At 47.0% G+C, this 21,547-nt stretch overlaps 1 protein-coding gene across 1 annotated transcript in view; it reads left to right on the top strand.

Moving 5' to 3' along the window:
• The first annotated feature begins 1,920 nt into the window (after positions 1–1,920).
• The window catches only part of LOC137562105 (zinc finger protein 585A-like), a 28,545-nt gene continuing 8,918 nt past the window's right edge, over positions 1,921–21,547 (top strand). Inside the window, exons 1-2 of the mRNA XM_068273442.1 lie at positions 1,921–1,974; positions 16,388–17,024. Coding sequence (XP_068129543.1) covers positions 1,921–1,974; positions 16,388–17,024 — 691 coding nt within the window. The remainder of the gene's footprint in view (positions 1,975–16,387; positions 17,025–21,547) is intronic.

Raw genomic sequence — 21,547 nt, 5'->3', positions numbered from 1 at the left:
AAAAATCAGCAAACACTGATAGTGTGAACAAGCCCTGACTCTGTCTGCACTAGCTATAAATCAATCACAAAGCTAATCTAATCTGTCTAAAATTCAAGTTAGCTGTCTGATAAACAATCAATATATATGACTATCACAGTAGAAAGGCTCAATTTCACATAAGAAGGCACTAGCAAATAACAGCACAGCACTGGAGCTTCCTCTCAGTACCAGAGTCACTCAACAAAGGGAGCTAAAACATGACCGCCCCCTTATATATGGAAGGGGTGGGCACAAGCTCCCCTTTTCTGATTGGTTGCTAGGGCCTCTCCTGGGGGCTCTGTGATTGGTCCAAAATGTAATTTCCTTAGTTACTAGCTGGACCTGAAATGACGACCAATGATTTCTAAATCCTGAGTTCTTTCAAGTATTCGAAATCGCCATTCATCATTGCAACTGATGACGATTTGGACCTCTAAAATAACATTTTCGGTCAAAAAAATGGCCATTCGTCATTTAGAAGGTGTGATGAGCACCACTGTATGGCAGCTCTACATCCCAAGTCTGGGAACTAATAGTGATAATAATTAGTATGATTTGTAATTATTATTAATATGTGTGATGTGTCTGCAGATGAGGCTGTTTTGCAGCGACAGAAAATAATAGTAACAATAATAATTATATTAGATGGCCGAATGCAGGTGATTTCACAAACAGAGGCTGCAGTTACAGTCCAAAATGAACACCCGGCACTGCTGAACCATTAAAAGTAGCTTTATTCAAATGGATTAAAGGGCAGCGAACGGCCACTTACAGTGATCTCTGAGCTGCCTGTCTCTCAACGAATGTGCCGCTCATCAAGGATCTTAGAATTTGATCCCATCATGTCATTAAGGCCTTGTTTGCATTATTAATCGCCAGCGCAATTGCAAGCACTGAGCACTTTGTAAGCGCTTTTTAAAGCATTTTTTTCTGTGCTGTTAGATCGATTTGTGCTTTGTTAAGCACTTTTCAAAATGCTTTTGTCCGGCAATTTTTTTTGTCTTCCTGACGATACGAAGTGAACTCTTTGACCTGGAACAGAATAAATACACATTTTGCGCTTTCCCTATACTTTGTATTAAAGCACAAAAGCTCAGGAAATGGTGCAGAAGCCGCATTTGTGATTGGAAAGAAAGCTCATCGCTCATGTGAGAACACTCACATAGAGCAACATTGCAGAAGCCCTTTTAAAGTGATTTTTAAAATTGCCAGAGCTTAAAAACAATCAAAAACACTCGCAGTGGGAACAAGCCTTAATTGTCCTCAGAGGGGCTTATAATGTAATCCCCGCTATCACTTCACTAACTGTTCGCAGAGGAGCCTACAATGCTCAAATGCTCCTGCTGTGTTGGGGGGGGGGGGGAGGTTAGGATGCTGCCGGTCCGGGACAGCTGGTGAAAGTGGGCCTAAGGCAGTAAAAAGTACAAATCCGACCCTCTTCCACACGCTAATTGAATTGCCGATTTGGCCGTCTTTTCTAGCCGCATAGCCTCTCAGGACGCCGAGCAGGCGAAATGGACGTTAGGCAGCCGCTGCTCCCACACCCCCCTGACAGCCTCACCATAGGGAAGGGTGTGTGCCCCTTTTTAGTACGCTAATGCTTCATATGGATGATGAGTCTATTTGAATAAAGTTACTTTTAATGGTACAGCAGTGGCGGATGTTCATCTATTTTGGACTGTATATGTTATGTTTGACTCTGCTAAACCCAGATCACGCTAAACATAAGAAGTCATACCCTTCCCCGAATATTTATTCTCTCTGCACTGGTTCAGTAATATAACAAGATACACAGTGCCTGCTTCTTTTCTGTATTGTGTACAGCGGCTGCAGTTAGCTCATTCGCCACAAGATGGCGAGAACACAAACAGGAAGTAAATCTGCTGAAGAAAGGAAGTGATGTACCACAGCAGGACGGTTGCAGGAAGTGAAGGGGGGACGTTGTTGGAAGAGGTAATTATGTGATTCTTGTTAAATACTACCAAATGTATGTCTGTTGGGCGTTGTACAGGTTAATATGGGCGAGCAATGGGGGGATTAGTACAGACATGGGTATGGCATAGCAGTGGGGGGATTAGTACAGACATGGGTATGGGCGAGTAGTAGGGAGATTAGTTCAGGCATGGGCATATCTGTTTTATGTTTCCCTGGTGTGAGTGTCTGCAGAGTTGTACCAGGAGGAAGGACGGCCCAGAATCAGTTTGATCCATTGGAACTTCAGCGCAGCAGCTTTCTACATGTTGGATCTATGAGGCTATGGATAGAGTCTTTTCTGCTTGCAGCCGAGTCACAAGTTCCTGATAGAGGGGCGCCAGATCTCATTACCTTATACATATCAGCATTAGTACAAACATGGTGTAACATTCTCTGGAGATGCAGCTGCGGGCAGTCAGGATACCCCCGCAGCTGCTTCGGTTTCTCTGTCGGGTGTTTCTCCCGGTTCTCCGGCGTCTAACACGCCGAGGATGGGATTGTCAGTGGCTCATAGGGTGGCTTTGTCACGCACAGATGGGACCTCTATGCGGGGAGGAGGCGCGTCAGCTGACCTGCCGGTCGGCTGACGTCAGAGGAGACTCTCGGCGTTTCCGATTGGTTGATGGCTGTGGGCGTGGCCGAGGGGTCTCCTCCGCTTCTTCAGCCTTCGAGAGTCACTTGCAACCTGTCTGCTGTTGCGAATGCTTCGTGTTAGCACTCAGACCTTAGATAGATCCGGAGTGCTTTGATCCGGGAGGAAACCGGGTATTTCACACAAGACTAGGATTTATTACTAACATTGTTGTTCTATTTCTTGATATTCTGTGTTTGACTCTGGCTCTCTTCTGACTTCGCTTTCGCTTATCGATTCTGTACTTTAGCCCATCTGATTCTGTTGCTGACTCTGCCTGAATATCTCTATCCTCTTGCCTGCCGATTTTGTACTGTATCTGCCTGTCTGTTGCCGATCTGATCTGTCTGACCTCTCCACTCACCAGTGAGCCCTTGTCACTGGTGAGGTTCATTACTGATAGTACCCACCAGCTCCTCTGGTGAGGTTTACCAAACTGATCAGTATTATAGTTGCACCAAGCACTATACACTTTTACAATTACCTTGTTAGCTATACTTGCATTATTGGTGATTCTGCAGATCACCACATAATCAGGTATAGTGTCTGGGTTATTGGTGATACTGCAGATCACACAATAACCAGACTCCTGTGTTGCTACACGTATCGTTACACATGGGTATGGGTGAGCAGTGGTGGAGATTAGTACAGACATGGGTATGGGTGAGCAGTGGGAAGATTAGTACAGACATGAGTATGGGCAAGCAGTGGAGGGAGATTAGTACAGACATGCATATGGGTGTGCAGTGGGGGGATTAGTACAGACATGGGTATGGGCAGGCAGTGAGGAGATTAGTATAGACATGAGTATTGGCAAGCAGTGGGGGGATTAGTACAGATATTGGTATGGGTGAGCAGTGGGGGAGATTAGTACAGACATATGTATGGGGGAGCAGTGAGGGGATTAGTACAGACATGGGTATGGGTGAGCAGTGGGGGAGATTAGTACAGACATGGGTATGGGTGAGCAGTGGGGGAGATTAGTACAGACATGGGTATGGGTGAGCAGTGGGGGAGATTAGTACAGACATATGTATGGGGGAGCAGTGAGGGGATTAGTACAGACATGGGTATGGGTGAGCAGTGGGGAGATTAGTACAGATATGAGTATGGATGAGCAGTGGGGGGAGATTACTACAAAAATGGGTATGGGTGAGCAGTGGGGGGGATTAGTACAGATATTGGTATGGGTGAGCAGTGGGGGGAGATTACTACAAACATGGGTATGGGTGAGCAGTGGGGGGATTAGTACAGATATTGGTATGGGCGAGCTGTGGGGATATTAGTACAGACATGGGTATGGGTGAGCTGTGGGGATATTAGTACAGACATGGGTATGGGCGAGCTGTGGGGATATTAGTACAGACATGGGTATGGGTGAGCTGTGGGGATATTAGTACAGACATGGGTATGGGGAACAGTGGGGGGATTAGTACAGACATGGGTATGGGCGAGCTGTGGGGATATTAGTACAGACATGGGTATGGGGAGCAGTGGGGGGATTAGTACAGACATGGGTATGGGCGAGCAGTGGGGGGATTAGCACAGATATTGGTATGGGCGAGCTGTGGGGATATTAGTACAGACATGGGTATGGGCGAGCAGTGGGGATATTAGTACAGACATGGGTATGGGCGAGCAGTGGGGGGAGTTTAGTATACACATCAGTTTGGGGAAGCAGTGGGGAGATTAGTACAGACATGGGTATGGGCGAACAGTACTAAGCTAAGCCTCCATTTGTAAATATAACAGCCTCTAGAAGCCTCCTATAGCCTTTTATGAGAGTCTGGATGGATGTAATTTTCACCATTCTTCCATACAATATCTCTTCAGTTCAGTAACATTTGATGGCTTCCGAACATGGACAGCTTGCTTCATATCATCCCATAGATTTTCCATGATATCAGGAGACACTGATGTCCATTCCAGAACTTTGTACTTCTCCCTCTTCATGAATGCTATGTAGATTCTCATCTGTGTTTTTGCTCTTTGCCTTGCTTGAATATCCACCCCTGTGTAACTTTAACTTTGTGACTGATGCTTGAACGATTCCTGCAGAATGTGTTGATATTGGCACTGTTCTCCCCAAAAAGTTTTTTAGCCGGGTGGCATGAAAAAGTAGCCGGGTGGGGTGAGACGAGAGAATCACTGCACAGAGAATTAAATGTGTGCATGAGACGAGAGAATGCAGGGCCGGCGCTTCTCTGCACAAGTCTGCTTACAGCAGAGGAGGAGGTGAGCCAATGACAGCCGGGTGCTCACCAAAACTATCGGCTAGTTTTGGTGAGCACCCGGCTGTCAGTAGAGCACCCGGTAAAAGAGCCTGGGGAGAACACTGTATTGGGTTGAATTCATCAGACCCTCAACTTCTGAAAATCAAATGGCTACTTATACTGGGGGAGGGGACAAATGGCTATTTATACTGGGGGAGGGAACAAATGGTTACCTATACTGGGGTACTGGACAAATGGCCAGCTATACTTGGGGAGGGGACGATAGGCTACCTATAATGAGGCAGGGGACAAATCGCTACCTTTACTGGGGGAGGAGACAAATGGCTACCTCTATTGGGGAGGGGACAAAGGGCTACCTATACTTGAGGAGGGGACAAAGGGCTACCTATACTGTGCGAGGGAACAAATGGCTACCTATACTGAGTGAGGGGACAAATGGCTACCTATACGGGGGGTGGGGACAAATGGCTACCTATACGGGGGGTGGGGACAAATGGCTACCTATACTGGGGGACGGGACAAATGGCTGCCTATACTGGAGGAGTGGACAAATGGCTACCTATACCGCGGGAGGGAACAAATAGCTACCTATTAGGGTTGCAACTGTATAAAATATGACAATATGATAACCATCTAAAAAATACCACGGTATACGGTATTACACCATTATTATCATTACAATTTTAACCTTATAAAAAAGGTCAACATTTAACAAACTCTTTATTAACCACTTGCCGACTGCCCACTACCTATGGGCGTCGGCAAGGTGGCTCTCCCAGGACTGCATAACGCCGATCGGCGGCACCTGGGGGACTGATTAGCCGGGATTGCGCGCATCCGCCGGCATTAGCCTCCGCCCACCCGCGACGTCAACCCGCCGGCCAATTAGCAGCGCCGGCGGGTTGTTAACCCTCCTCTCTCCCCTACAAAAGTGTATAATACACTTTATGTATGCAAAGTGTATTATACAGGCTGCCTCCTCCCCTGGTGGTCCCAGTGATCGAGCAACCACCAGGGGAGGAGGCAGCCCTTCTAGTAAACACACACACACACACACACACACACACACACACACACACACACACACACTCTGATCCTGCCCCCTGATCGTCCACAGCACCCCTCAGACCCCCCATGATCACACCCTCAGACCACTGTTTGCACCCATTTACCCCCCTAATCACCCATCAGTCACCCCCTGTCACTATCTGTCAAATATTTTAGATTAGGTCCTAAACTGCCACTTGGGGGCTCCTGATCATCCCCCCACACCCTCAGATCCTCCCCAGACCCCCCCCCCCCCCGTGTACTGTATACATCTATTCTCCCCTGTAATCACCTACTGATCACCCATCAATCACCCCCTGTCACCACCTGTCACTGCCATTCATCAGATCAGACCCTAACCTGCCCCTTGCGGGCACCTGATCACCTGCCCACACCCTCAGATTGCCCGCAGACCCGCCCTCAGATCACCTCTAAAGTGCATTGTTTACATCTGTTTTCCCCTCTAATCACCCACTGATCACCCATCAATCACCCCCTTTCACTGCTACCCATCAGATCAGATTCTAATCTGCCCCTTGCGGGCACCCAATCACCCGCCCACACCCTCAGATCGCCCCAGACCCCTCTGATCAACTCTCCAGTGAATTTCTTGCATATATTCTCCCCTGTAATCACCTACTGATCACCTATCAATCACCCTGTCACTGCTACCCATCAGATCAGACCCTAATCTGCCCCTTGTGGGCACCCAAACACCCGCCCACACCCTCAGAGACCCCTCAGACCCCCCCTGATCACCTCCCCAGTGCATTGATTGCATCTATCCTCCCCTCTAATCACCCCCTGAGACACCCATCAATCACCTGTCACCCCCTAGCACTCCTACCCATCAGATCAGGCCCTAATATGCCCCTGCGGGCTTCTGATCACTTGCCCACACCCTCAGAACCCCCCCCCCCCCAATCACCCCCCTGTCACTATCCTAGTGATCTAAAAACAGTGATCAGTGAAAACTGTCACTTTTTTAGTATCACTAGTGTTAACAGTTAGGCCAGTTATTTAGCTAGCACCCTTCGTTGGGTAGTTAGCGTCAGTTAGCACCCAGTCCACCACACCGCAGTCACTAATTAGTTGCTGATTAGCATCATCACTGTCGCTAATCAGCATTGCTACTATATACCGTATTTTTCGGACTATAAGACGCACTTTTTCTCTCCCAAAAGTGGGCAGAAAAAGTTACTGCGTCTTATAGTCCGAATGTAACAATATACCTGTCCGTGCGGTGTTCCATCGCAGCATAGCAGCAGCTGCTGCAATGATCTGTATGCTGTTTCCATTGTCCAAACTTGTCCCCGGAGCGGCGGCAGTGCAATCAGCGTTTAGGACTTCTTGGGTGGCATAGCAGCAGCCGCTGCAATCATCTGCGATGCCTGTGTGTGTTTGCCAGCGTGTCCCCCGAGCGGCTCCAGCAGCAGCGTGATCCTTGTTTACTTCCCGGGAGGCATGGCAGTAGGTCCAAATAATTTCGCTTATGCATGCGGCTCTTCTTTCTTTTTCTCCCCGCATGAGCCGCGCGTCAGTGTAATCCGGGCACAGCGGGACATCTTCAGCCACGTTATTGTCAGCGTCTGATAGAGACCTCTGAACTGCTTCCTTATTGGTTTGCCACATGACCCCGGCGCACGTGCGACGCAGGTCATCAGAGGGCGCCAATAAGGAAGCAGTTCAGAGGTCTCTATCAGACGCTGACAATAACGTGGCTGAAGATGTCCCGCTGTGCCCGGATTACACTGACGCGCAGCTCATGCGGGGAGAAAAAGAAAGAAGAGCCGCATGCATAAGCGAAATTATTTGGACCTACTGCCATGCCTCCCGGGAAGTAAACAAGGATCACGCTGCTGCTGGAGCCGCTCGGGGGACACGCTGGCAAACACACACAGGCATCGCAGATGATTGCAGCGGCTGCTGCTATGCCACCCAAGAAGTCCTAAACGCTGATTGCACTGCCGCTGCTCCGGGGACAAGTTTGGACAATGGAAACAGCATACAGATCATTGCAGCAGCTGCTGCTATGCTGCGATGGAACACCTCTGGATAAATTTGCTGCCACGAAGGGGTGAGCCCTCAGTTTAATTGTAATGGTGGTAAATTAGTGTAGCTAGGTTGGAGGCAGGGGGAGGTGACAGGGGTTTGTGTAGTGTAGTGTAGCTGGGTGGGTACATCAGGGGTTAGTGAAGTGTAGTGTAGCTGGGGGTGATGCATCAGTTGTTAATGTAGTTGGTGGGGGCAGAAGTGGTTAGTGTAGCTGGCCAGTATTACTTAGTAGATAGAAACATCTTAGGGGGAGGTTAAAGGTCTATAGGAGACTCCTGGACCAAGGATGCACCTAGATTTAGTTTTTTTTTTTTTTTCCCTGGTTTTTTCCCTTTAAACCTAGGTGCGTCTTATAGTCCGGAGCGTCTTATAGTCCGAAAAATACGGTAGTATCTGTAAGTGATCATTACTGATCGCAGTCAGATCTATATTAGGGTCACTAGGATACACTAAAAACACAGTGTTTGACCGATCAGGCCTGATCGTTTGCCTGCACTTGCGTTCAGCCCGCCCCACCGCAGTGACAGAATTTTTTTTCTGATCACTGCAAAAAACACTGTACAATAGCTGTGGTGCTTTAAAGATCAGTTTTGATTTTTTTTAATCAAAACTCAGTGACCAGAGTGGTGGTAGCGCTGATCCGAGTTTTCTTGGTGAGGCATGCACCAATAGCGTAGCATCTCCTGGACCTAGCACCAGTACTACCATAGACCCTGGTGAAGAGGCGAGCACCAGCATGGTAGTAGAAACTGGTTCGGTGGCACGTGCATTAAGACCCGAGCTGCAGCCACCAGCAAAATGGGCCTGTGCTACCCATAGTCTCCCATAGGTGTTGGCAATCCCCTGGTTCCGCCGCACCTGTACTGCCCCTTTTCACTGCCTAGGCTGGAGCCCAGGTGGAGACAGATCATCTAGGATCGGCCCTAGACTTTTTTTCATCTGTTCTGCACCGTGGATCTCTATGACTTAATTGTGGCTGAGACCAACCGTTATGCCACACAATACGCAACCGCCAATCCGAGAAGCTACCATGCCCAGCCTTTTCGGTGGAAACCACTCCAAGTTTCCAAACGTAACATTTTTTTGGGCCTTTTTCTTAACATGGGTCTAGTCAAAAAGATTGTATTGCGGTCTTACTGGTCTACGCACCCAATACATCACATGCCCATGCTACCATGTCCAGGTCTCGATTTGAGAACATCCTGCGCTTCCTGCACTTCAGTGCCAATACAACCTGTCATTTAAGAGGCCACCCTGCTTATGGCCGGTTCCACAAAATTCAGCCCCTCATAGACCACCTGTCATCAAAATTTGCAGATGCTTATACCCCTGAACAGTCATTTTGAGGCATTTGATTTCCAGACTACTCCTCACGGTTTAGGGCCCCTAAAATGCCAGGGCAGTATAGGAACCCCACAAGTGTCCCCATTTTAGAAAGAAGACACCCCAAGGTATTCCGTTAGGAGTATGATGAGTTCATAGAAGATTTTATTTTTTCTCACAAGTTAGTGGAAAATGACACTTTGTGAAAAAAAACAATAAAAATCAATTTCCGCTAACTTGTGACAAAAAATAAAATCTTCTATGAACTCACCATACTCCTAACGGAATACCTTGGGGTGTCGTCTTTCTAAAATGGGGTCACTTGTGGGGTTCCTATACTGCCCTGGCATTTTAGGGTCCCTAAACCGTGAGGAGTAGTCTGGAAATCAAATGCCTCAAAATGACCTGTGAAATCCTAAAGATACTCATAGGACTTTAGGCCCCTTAGCGCACCTAGGCTGCAAAAAAGTGTCACGTGGTATCGCCGTACTCAGGAGAAGTAGTATAATGTGTTTTGGGGGGAATTTTTACACATACCCATACTGGGTGGGAGAAATCTCTCTGTAAATGGACAATTGTGTGTAAAAAAAAATCAAAAAATTGTCATTTACAGAGATATTTCTCCCACCCAGCATGGGTATGTGTAAAAATACACCCCAAAACACATTATACTATTTCTCTTGAGTATGACTACCACATGTGTGGCACTTTTTTGCAGCCTAGGTGCGCTAAGTGGCCCAAAGTCCTATGAGCACCTTTAGGCTTTACAGGGGTGCTTACAATTTAGCACCCTCCAAAATGCCAGGACAGTAAACACACCCCACAAATGACCCCATTTTGGAAAGTAGACACCCCAAAGTATTCAGAGAGGGGCATGGTGAGTCTGTGGCAGATTTCATTTTTTTTTTTGTCACAAGTTAGCAGAAATGGAAACTTTTTTTTTTTTAGTCACAAAGTGTCATTTTCCGCTAACTTCTGACAAAAAATAAAATCTGCTATGAACTCATCATGCCTCTTGGTGAATACTTTGGGATGTCTTCTTTCCAAAATGGGGTCATTTGGGGGATATTTATACTATCCTGGAATTCTAGCACCTCATGAAACACATGACAGGTGCTCAGAAAAGTCAGAGATGCTTCAAACTGGGAAAATTCACTTTTTGCACCACAGTTTGTAAACGCTATAACTTTTACTGAAACAAAAAAAAATCCAATAAGTGTCTATTTATTGATCAAAGACAGGTAGCACAATAAATTTAGACAAAAATGTATATAGAAATTTTACTTTGTTTGAAAAATGTCAGTACAGAAAGTTAAAAAAATAATTTTTTTGACAAAATTCATGTCTTTTTTTGATGAATATAATAAAAACTAATAATCACAGCAGCAATCAAATAGCACCAAAAGAAAGCTGTATTAGTGACAAGAAAAGGAGGTAAAATTCATTTAGATAGTCGGTTGTATGACTGAGCAATAAACTGTTAAAGCTGCAGTGGTCTGAATGGAAAAAAAGTGTCTGGTCCTTAAGGGGTCTAACCTCCCTGGCGTTCTGGATGAGCTGAGCTCGTCCAGAGACGCCGGAGGTCACCGCTTAGGCCCTGCTGGGCCGATTTGAATACATTTTTTTTTTAAACGCGCAGCAAGCACTTTGCTTGCTGCGTGTCCTACCCGATCGCCGCCGCGATACAGGACCCCCCCGAGACCCCGTGCGCTGCCTGGCAGGGCTGAGGGGTGGATCGGGACTCCCTGTGATGTCACGGCGTCGGTGACGTCACGACGATCGTCGCCATGGCGACGGGGGAAGCCCTCAAGGAAATCCCGTTCAGAACGGTATTTCCGGCCGGGTCTTTGCGCCGGCGGCGATGGGAGGGGTGGGAGGAATGCCGCAGGGAGGGGGGAATCATGTAGCTAGCGCTAGGCTACCTACATGATTAAAAAAAAATGTGCAAAAAACGTGCCGTTGGCTGCAGGGCCGTTGGAATCAGAACGCCAGGCAGGTTAAGGCTGCAGTCCTTAAGTGGTTAAAGTGAACCCGAGCCGAAGCTTGGATTCAAAATCTGATACTTGAAGCCTCATATGTATGAAGCCCCCCCCATTGCAGAGCGTGGCCCCCCTTCACATCGGGGCTCCTCTTCCTACATCATGGCCACGCAAGCCTGCATGCGCAGTAGCACGGCTCCGGCTTACTGCGTGGGCGGGCTCGGTCGGCTATTGCGCGGCCATGAACCAGGAAGCGGAGCTGCGTGGCCCGCTAATTTTTCTGTGGGCTACGGCCCTGCAGCGGGGACAACAAAGTAGCAAATGAAGCCTCAACAGGATCCTGAGGCTTTCCTTTAAGGTAAGTATCTGATTTTGTACCCGAACTTTGGCTTGGGTACACTTTAAAGTTAAATACACACACACTTTTTACGGCTAGAACTCGAAATATGTCCACTTCGGGATAGGTAGCCCCCCCCCATATAGGTAGCCACCTATAGGTGCCCCCTCAGTTTAGGTAGGCAACTATAGGTACCCCCAGCACCTAGGGCTGCATGGTGGCATAGTGGTTTGCTCTCTCGCCTTGCACAGCTGGGTCCCTTGTTCGAATCCCAGCTAGGGCACTATCTGCAAGTTTGTACATTCTCCCCGTGTCTGCGTGGGCTTCCTCTGGGCACACCCCAAAAACATACAGATAAGTTAATTGGCTTTCCCCTAAATTGGCCCAAGACTGATACATGCTCTACACGATACATACATAGGCATATGACTATAGTAGGGATTAGATTGTGAGCCTCTCTGAGGGACAGTTAAGTGACAAGACAATATACTCTGTACAGCACTGTAGAAGATGTCAACGCTATATAAATACTAAATAATAGGTTAGCCAGAAAGGTGCCTCCAGTATAGGTAGCTAGTATAGTTGCCCCAGTATAGGTAGCCAGTACAATTGCCCCCAATATAGGCTAGGTGTTTTCAGTATAGGTAGCTAATATAGTTGCCCCCAGTATAGATATAGGTGTAGCCAGTATAGTTGCCCCCAGTATAGGTATACAGTGTTCTCCCCAGGATTAATTAGGTGGGCGGGCCGCCCGGGTGTTTTGACACCCCGCCCGGCTGTTGGTATACACCTGCCTAGCGAGCAAATGCCAGTGATGTAAACTTAATATGCAGGCAGGAGCACTCCATAGCCTGCTATCAATCTGCGCTGAGCTGGGGCACAGTAGCGAAAGCCGTCACTGTACAGTGCAGGAGCGCTCCTCTGCCTGCGTGACCTTACCTTCTTGGTGGAACTGTTATTGGCTGGGCGGGTTGTAAGGGGCCAGACAATGTAATGGGCAGCATGATCAGCCATAACAGCAGCCAGCCGGATACACATGCAGGCAGGCTAATGCCAGGCCTGTGGAGTCGGTACAAAAGTCATCCGACTCCTCAGTTTATGAAACCACCAACTTCGACTCCAGGTACCCAAAATTGCTCCGACTCCTTAGTCTAATTTTTACAAAGGCTATGGATTTGGTTCAAAAATCATCTGACTGCTCAGTTTATTGAAACCACAGACTTACTCCAGGTACCCAAAATTGCTCCGACTCCACAGCCCTGGCTAATGCTATGTGACTTGAGGCTGGGGAGAGAGTCCGGGGCTGCAGGCAGATTATCACCCCCCAGAAAATCTGGACAGTGTGTTTCCTCTGACCTGGGCTGGCTGCATGAATGTCAGCAGCCAGTCAGGGCAGGGCTGTGGAATCGGAGTTGGGGCAATTTTGGGTGCCTGGAGTCGGGAAAAAATGCACCGACTCCGACTCCTTATGAATTTAAACTTTAAAATAGAAAATATGATAAAATTTAATGTTCTATTTCTCAGATAATAGTCATCATAAATAATTTATATATACAGCTCTGCTTAGTCCACAAAAATGAAATAATACTCAAAATTAGTTACTTGCGCTGCTTCAATAAAACAGTCCCTGTATTTTTAAAGTCAGATATGCATATCTGATTGTGACTGTACAGTATTATTTATTTATTTATTGTATTTTTAAAGCGCCAACATATTATGCAGTGCTGGACATTAGTTTAGGTTACAGACAATATTTAGGGGTGACATACATCAATATGACAATACAGGAATACAAGAAAACCAGATCACACAGCACAGTATGAGTACAAGGTAATGCTTAGTCACTGGAGGGGAGCATGGAGATTAGGCAAGTTAGGTTCACTCAGATGCATAGCATGGGTTCACAGTAATGGAGGTACATGATCAGGTAGGACACAAAAGGAGGAGGACCCTGCCCAAAGGCTTACAATCTAGAGAGTATATATGATGTGTGCACATTGAACACAGAGGTGTTGTCTATCACCCATAAACCTGGTTCAGATTGTGCATGAAGAATGTGTAATAGAGATAGAATCTCCTTATTCCCCTGCAGATTACCGTACCTGCACATCACTCTTACATGTACCCACAGTTACATTGCCTAGGGCCTGATAGGTGTTCTTTGTCCCAACCTGTACCTTTTACAAGTACTCTTACCAAGGATTAGTTTTAGTCTATGACTAAAGGGAATAAATATGGCAGTCTCCATATCCTTCTCACTTCAGTTGTCTTTTAAAATTCCTAAGCCTTGGCAGTTAAGAGACTAATTTCATATTACATACTTTCATTCAAGAAGATTGTAATATGCAAATTAGAGGAGTCTGAGTCGGGGGTCGGTGGATTTTTGTAACGACTCCACAGCCCTGCAGCCAGTCCCATGCTTTACAGGCAGCTCTGAGGCTTACTCACACATGTGATCAGGCAGTGCACGGCATTGATCTCTGCCACCCCCCTCTGTTTCCTGGCTGCTTGACTTTACCACAAGCTCTTCTGATGCGGATGGGGAGAGGTTGAGAACTCTGTGGATAAAGCAAATGATCGCCCTTCCACTGGTGTGAGTTCTCTGCTATTATCCTCTAACCAGCAGGAGCACTTTTTATCTGATAGAGCAGGATCTGCAGACAACTTATGAGAGTGCAGGGAGCTTTCAAGCTAGGGGACCTGATAAAACAAACATTGACTGCAGTGACCTGCAATTTAGGTTAAGGTGGCCATACACTGGTCGATTTGCCATCAGATTCGACCAAAAGATAGATCCCTCTCTGATCGAATCTGATCAGAGAGGGATCGTATGGCCACCTTTACTGCAAACAGATTGTGAATCGATTTCAGCCTGAAACCGATCACAATCTGTGGAGCTGCCGCTGCTGCAGCCATGTTCCGGCCGGCGCGGGTCCCCTGGTCGACCGCTGTCTTCTCTTCCTGGTCCCGGCATCTTCTCCGTATTGGCTCCCGGCTGGAATCTTCTCCCATCACCTTCCGCATCACACATCCGGCATCCACGTATAACTTTCTGTCACTCCAGTGACAGCGGAAGTTCAAATAGAGCGCCCTCTATTTGTACTTCCGCTGTCACTGCAGTGACAAAGGAAGTTATGCCAGATGCCGTGATGTGGAAAAGATGGCAGCCGGGAGGTGACAGTGTGGACTCGCGCCGGTGGAGCAGGTAATGTATCTCGTTGTGGAGCAGGTAATGTATTGCGTTGGTCGTCGGGCATTCGAACGCTGCTATCGACGCACTTCCGACCCGCCGGCGATCGAGAAAAATGTTCCGCACGGATGGACCAACGGGAGTTGACGGGAACGATGGATTTCGGACGGAAATCCATCGTTCTGTCAGCGGTGTGCGCGGCGATTTCACGGCCGTTTCGATCACTGTGATTGAAATGGCCGTATTTCGGCGGGAAAATCGTTAGGTGTATGGGCCCCTTTAGATGACTTGCTGAGGATGGAAACTGCTGCTGACTGCTTTCTGTCTCAATCCCCATATTATTATTATTTAGTATTTATATAGCGCTGACCTCTTCTGCAATGCTGTACAGAGTATATTGTCTTGTCTGTTCCTAATCTAATTCCTACCATAGTCATATGTCTATGTATGTATTGTAGTCTAGGACCAATATTAGGGGGAAGCCAATTAACTTATCTGTATGTTTTTGGAATGTGGGAGGAAACCAGAATTCCCAGAGGAAACCCACATAGCCATGGGGAGAACATACAAACTCTGTGCAGATAGTGCCCTGGCTGGTATTTGAACCGGGGACCCAACACTGCAAGGCAGGAGTGCTAACCACTATGCCACCATGATCCCATACTGCACCATGCTGCACAAACTCTTCCATAGTTTAACCACTCTAAATGCAATAATCACCTTCACAACATTCTTCAATGGCTCCTCATCCGCCCCTACACCCCTCTCAGTTGGTGTTCCTCAAGGTTCCGTCCTAGGACCACTACTGTTCTCACTCTATACTGCCTCAATTGGCAAAATCATCTCCTCCATGGGCTTCAATTACCACCTGTATGCCGATGACACCCAGATATACCTCCACACCCCAGATCTCTCCTCCTCTACCATGGACAAAGTCTCCGCCTGCCTCATATCCATTTCCTCCTGGAGGGCCTCCAGGTTCCTGAAGCTTAATTTGGACAAGACTGAGCTTCTGATATTCCCGCCCCGCACAGCTGCACCCCTCCCAGATCTACAAATCACTATCGAAAAATACTACCATCCACCCTACCTCCCAAGCCCGCTGTCTAGGTGTTACCCTGGACTCTGCACTTTCCTTTACACTCCACATCCAAAGTATTTCTCGATCCTGCAACTTCCACCTCGGCAACATTTCCAAGATCTGTTCCTACCTGTCCCCTGACACCACTAAACTCCTCATCCACACCCATGTCATTTCCCGCCTAGACTACTGCAACTGTCTTTTGTCTGGCCTCCCCTCTAACCGTACTGCCCCACTTCAATCGATAATGAATGTGGCAGCCAGACTGATACATTCTTCTCAGTCACTATGTGTGCTTCCTATAGATGTGTCCAGTAACAGAAACCCACCAGAGAGATGTACAGGTCCTCGTTATTCCCGGTATTGTCCAAAAGAAGACCGCACCATCCCCCACCATTATCTGGTAGATGAGGCTAAAAGTCCCCAGAGACCCCAAACTGTGTGACAATGTTTATTTTTGCATATGCTGTTGTCTGTGTTCACAATTAAAATTATCTCTCATTTCTTGCACACAGGGTGGAAATCCGATACATATAAGTGCTGGGGTGAAAGAGGAAGAAGAGACTTATATGAGGAATGATCAGCAGTCAGTGGAGGAGGGTGAAATGATGAGGAATATTAAAGAGGAAGAAGAGACTTATATGAGGAATGATCAACAGTCAATGGAGGAGGGTGACATTATGAAAAAAATTAAAGAGGAAGAAGAGATTTATATGAGGAATGATCAACAGTCAATGGAGGAGGGTGACATGATGAAAAAAATTAAAGAGGAAGAAGAGGAGACTTATATGAGGAATGATCAGCAGTCAATGGAGGAGGGTGAAATGATGAGGAAAATTAAAGAGGAAGAAGAGACTTATATGAGGAATGATCAACAGTTAATGGAGGAGGGTGACATGAGGAAAATTAAAGAGGAAGAAGAGACTTATATGAGGAATGATCAGCAGTCAATGGAGGCGGGTGACATGAGGAGGAAAATAAAAGATGAAGAAGAGACTTGTATAAGGAATGATCAGCAGTCAATGGAGGAGGGTGAAATGATGAGGAAAATTAAAGAAGAAACTTATATGAGGAACGATCAGCAGTCGTTGGAGGAGGGAGGCATGATGAGAAAAATTAAAGAGGATGAAGAAGAGACTTATATGAGAACAGGTGAGTCCATGCTGTGTCTAGGCACAGCCATTCCAGGCTTGTACTTGGACCACCACCAAGTTCCACTCTTTGCCCTTTCATGCTGCCATGGGGTGGAGCCTTTAAGCTATGGAAGCTCTGTTGAGTCACTTGCTGGCTGCTTACTCCTCTCCTCCCGCCACGTAATTGGTAAACTCGTCCGGCCATTTAGAGGGGAGTTTATAATAATTCTGCACTTGGAAAAGGCCCCACCCTCTTACACATGTAGCCGGAGTAGAGCGGTCTCATAGGCTGTGAGTGAGGGAAGTGAGAGAGTAACACGCCCACCACCCACTACCACTTGGGAAATGTAAACTTTAAAAATACAAACTCTCACTACTTACTGTCTCTAGCCAGCATCACCCTCCATCTGCTGGTAAACCCAGTACATGTCACTGCCCATCAGCCAGTGCAGACCACCCAATTTTTTAAGTTAGCAAAAAGGTACACAACGACCCACCACCTGATGCAGGTAGGAGCCAATTGGCTACCACATAGGAATTAGTCATTGTAGACGATCAGCTGGCAGTCATGTGGGTGCCGGGTTATGAGGTGTGGTTTTGGCACTTAGAGGGTGGATTATGGTTGGGCATTAGGTGGGAGGTTTCAGTTTAGGCATTAGGTGGGAGGTTTCAGTTTAGGCATTAGGTGGGGGGTTTCAGTTTAGGCACATAGTGTTTACCACGGCGGAGCGCGTACTGAGGACGCTTCCGCCGCTTGGCCAATAAGGAAGGAGAGCCATGCACTCCACTGACATCAGAACTTCGCCGAGACCCTGAGGCTTGCGCCTCAGCATGGATCTCAGCATTCTTACACCCTATTTTATCACTTCTTGAGTTAGGCCTAATGAATCACCACACAACTGTATGGGGTATTGGTTAGTAGCAAAGCATGTGAACTTACCCAGTGCTCTAAGAATAAATGGATAGCTGGACTTTCCCTAGATGATAATGATTGGGATGATGCCCTGGAACAGTGATGGCTAACCTTGGCACTCCAGCTGTGACAAAACTACAAATCCCATCATGCCTTTGACTCCCCAAGTAATGCTTAGGACTGTCAGAGTATTGGAATGTCTCATGGGATCTGTTGTTCCACCACAGCTGGAGTGCCAAGGTTAGCCATCACTGCCCTGGAGGCTGTTAAGAGAGTCTCACTAAAGAATCGGGCTACACAACTCTGTATTCTCCATCAGGCATACTTGACCCCAAGTCGAATAGTCAAATACAAGCCAGGGTCTAGTGATGTCTGCTACAAATGCGGTGTGGGCTCCCCCACATTCTTCCATCTAATATGGGAATGTCCTCAACTTGCAGTCTTTTGGCGGCAGATAGTGGCCTTCCTACATGATAAAATTGGTTGCCCAGTTACAATGGACCGGTGTTATGCATACTGGGTGAAATACAAGATGAAGGTCTTCAGGCCTGTGCTTAGACACTAATCAGAGAGGCTTTATTCACTGCCAGACAAGACATTGCAGTGTTCTCCCCAGAATTTTTTTTCCAGCCGGGTGGCATGAAATAGCAGCCGGGTGGCATGAAAAAGTAGCCGGGTGGGGCAAGATGAGAGAATGCAAGGCTGGTGCTTATTTGCGCAATTGTGCTTATAGCAGAGGAGGAGGTGAGCCAATGACAGCCGGGTGGTCACCAAAACTAGCCGGGTGGAGCGCCCGGCTAAAAGAGCCTGGGGAGAACACTGCATTGCCTTGAAGTGGATTTCTACTCATTCCCCCCGTGTTATGCATACTGGGTGAAATACAAGATGAAGGTCTTCAGGCCTGTGCTAAGACGCTAATCAGAGAGACTTTATTTGCAGCCAGACAAGACATTGCCTTGAAGTGGCTTTCTACTGATCCCCCCCCCCCCACCCCCCCTCCGCTTGCAAGTTGGGAAAAGAGATAGGATAGTGGTCTTGCATTTAAAAACTTAGTTTATTCACACAGAGACCACATTCATCAATTTTATCTAGTATGAGATAGCTGGAATGATAGGAAATGACTTTCTTAAATGTTTATGTAAACAAAGCAATTTGGTTTGAGCCACCAAGTGTGTGCGCTATTTTTATCCTTAAAGGAATTCTATGAAAGTTGTACTATTTTCTGGCACCAGCATGAATCAATATGGCAAAAACAGTATGAATGGTTGCAGCATATGTTTTTACTGTGCAGTGCTTTTTTTTTTTATCTACTTTCCTGACGCCGTCCCCTTAAGAAACTGACGGCGACGGATCATGGGCGAGTTCATTATTTGAGGTTATTCCTCTTTTTTACTGAGGCATTGGAATCACCAGAGCTCGTTATACAGCGCGCGCCCCTCCGACCTAAGTTGCTATGAGGAGCTCTCGCTCCTAATCCTTGTTGTGAAAGGAACTTCTGTGTGCCGCTGCTTCATTGGTTGTTTGGCAAACGAATGAGCTGGAGGAGGGCGCGTTATTGCTCCGAATGGAGCCGAATGAAGCGGCGGCACACAGAAGTTCCTTTCACAACAAGGATTAGGAGCGAGAGCTCCTCACAGCAGCTTAGCTCGGAGGGGTGCGCGCTGTATAACACGCTCTGGTGATTCCACTGCCTCCAGTAAAAATGAGGAATCGCCTCAAATCATGAACTCGCCCGTCAGTTTCTTAAAGAGAACCCGAGGTGGGTTTGAAGAATATTATCTGCATACAGAGGCAGGATCTGCCTATACAGCCCAGCCTCTGTTGCTATCCCAAACTCCCCTAAGCTCCCCCTGCACTCTGCAATCCCTCATAAATCACAGCCACGCTGCTGACAAACAGCTTGTCAGAGCTGGCTGTGTTTATCTCTATAGTGTCAGTCTGCTGTTCTCCCCGCCTCCTGCAGAACTCCAGTCCCCGCCTGCATCCCTTCCCTCCCTGCTGATTGGAGGGAAGGGATGGGGGCAGGGACCGGAGCTATGCAGGAGGCGGGGGAGCAGCTGAGACTGACACTACAGATGTAAACACAGCCTCACAGCACGGCTGTGATTTATGAGGGATTGCAGAGTGCAGGGGGACCTTAGTGGGGTTTGGGATAGCAACAGAGGCTGGGCTGTATAGGCAGATCCAGCCTCTGTATGCAGATAACATTCTTTAAACACACCTCGGGTTCTCTTTAAGGGGACGGCATCAGGAAGGTCGATTTAAAAAAAAAAAAAAAGCACTGCACAGTAAAAACATATGCTGCAACCATTCCCACTGCTTTTGCCATATTGATTCATGCTAGTGCCAGAAAATAGTACAACTTTCATAGAATTCCTTTAATTGTGGATGTACAATTCCTTGACAAGTATACTGGCACACACTGATTGGTTATGTATTTTCCCCCTGAGCTCTGACTTATACTGTATTGTCCAAGTTGTTACATCTCTTCAGCCCCATCTACACGATACGATTCTTTATACGATTCGATTACGATTCTATTTACGATCCGATTAAATCCGACATGTCCGATCGGGATTCGATTCAATTCGATTAAATTCGATTTGCCATTGTTCTGCAATGGCGAATCGAATTGAATTGAATCCTTATCGGACATGTCGCATTTAATCGGATCGTAAATTGAATCGTAATCGAATCATATAAAGAATCGTATTGTGTAGATTGGGCTTTCCTCTTCCATTTTGGTAAGCCTGTTTGTCTGTATTATCTGCATGGTAAGAAGTGGTTTGTTGTACAGGTATTCATATGTAAACCTGCAATTCACTGCTGAGTGTACATTGAACTAAAGGATTATTAGGAACACCTGTTCAATTTCTCATTAATGCAATTATCTAATCAACCAATCACATGGCAGTTGCTTCAATGCATTCAGGGGTGTGGCCCTGGTCAAGACAATCTCTTGACCTCCAAACTGAATGTCAGAATGGGAAAGAAAGGTGATTTAAACAGTTTTGAGCGTGGCATGGTTGTTGGTGCCAGATGGGCCGGCCTGAGTATTTCACAATCTCCTCAGTTACTGGGATTTTCACGCACAACCATTTCTAGAGTTTACAAAGAATGGTGTGAAAAGGGAAAAACATCCAGTATGCAGCAGTCCTGTCGGTGAAAATGCCTTGTTGATGAGGAGAATGGGCTGACTGATTCAAGCTGATAGAAGAGCAACGTTGACTGAAATAACCACTCGTTACAACCGAGATATGCAGCAAAGCATTCGTGAAGCCACAACACGCACAACCTTGAGGTGGATGGGCTACGACAGCAGAAGACCCCACCAGGTACCACTCCTCTCCACTACAAATAGGAAAAAGAGGCTACAATTTGCACAAGCTTACCAAAATTGGACAGTTGAAGAGTGGAAAAATGTTGCCTGGTCTGATGAGTCTCGATAGAGTCAGAATTTGGCATAAACAGAATGAGAACATGGATTCATCGTGCCTTGTTACCACTGTGCAGGCTGGTGGTGGTGTAATGGTGTGGGGGATGTTTTCTTAACACACTTTAGGCCCCTTAGTGCCAATTGGGCATCATTTAAATGCCACAGGCTACCTGAGCATTGTTTCTGACCATGT

This window comes from Hyperolius riggenbachi, chromosome 3 (assembly GCF_040937935.1).
Source record: "Hyperolius riggenbachi isolate aHypRig1 chromosome 3, aHypRig1.pri, whole genome shotgun sequence".
NCBI classification, from domain to species: domain Eukaryota; kingdom Metazoa; phylum Chordata; class Amphibia; order Anura; family Hyperoliidae; genus Hyperolius; species Hyperolius riggenbachi.
This window is presented reverse-complemented; position numbering and strand designations above follow the sequence as displayed.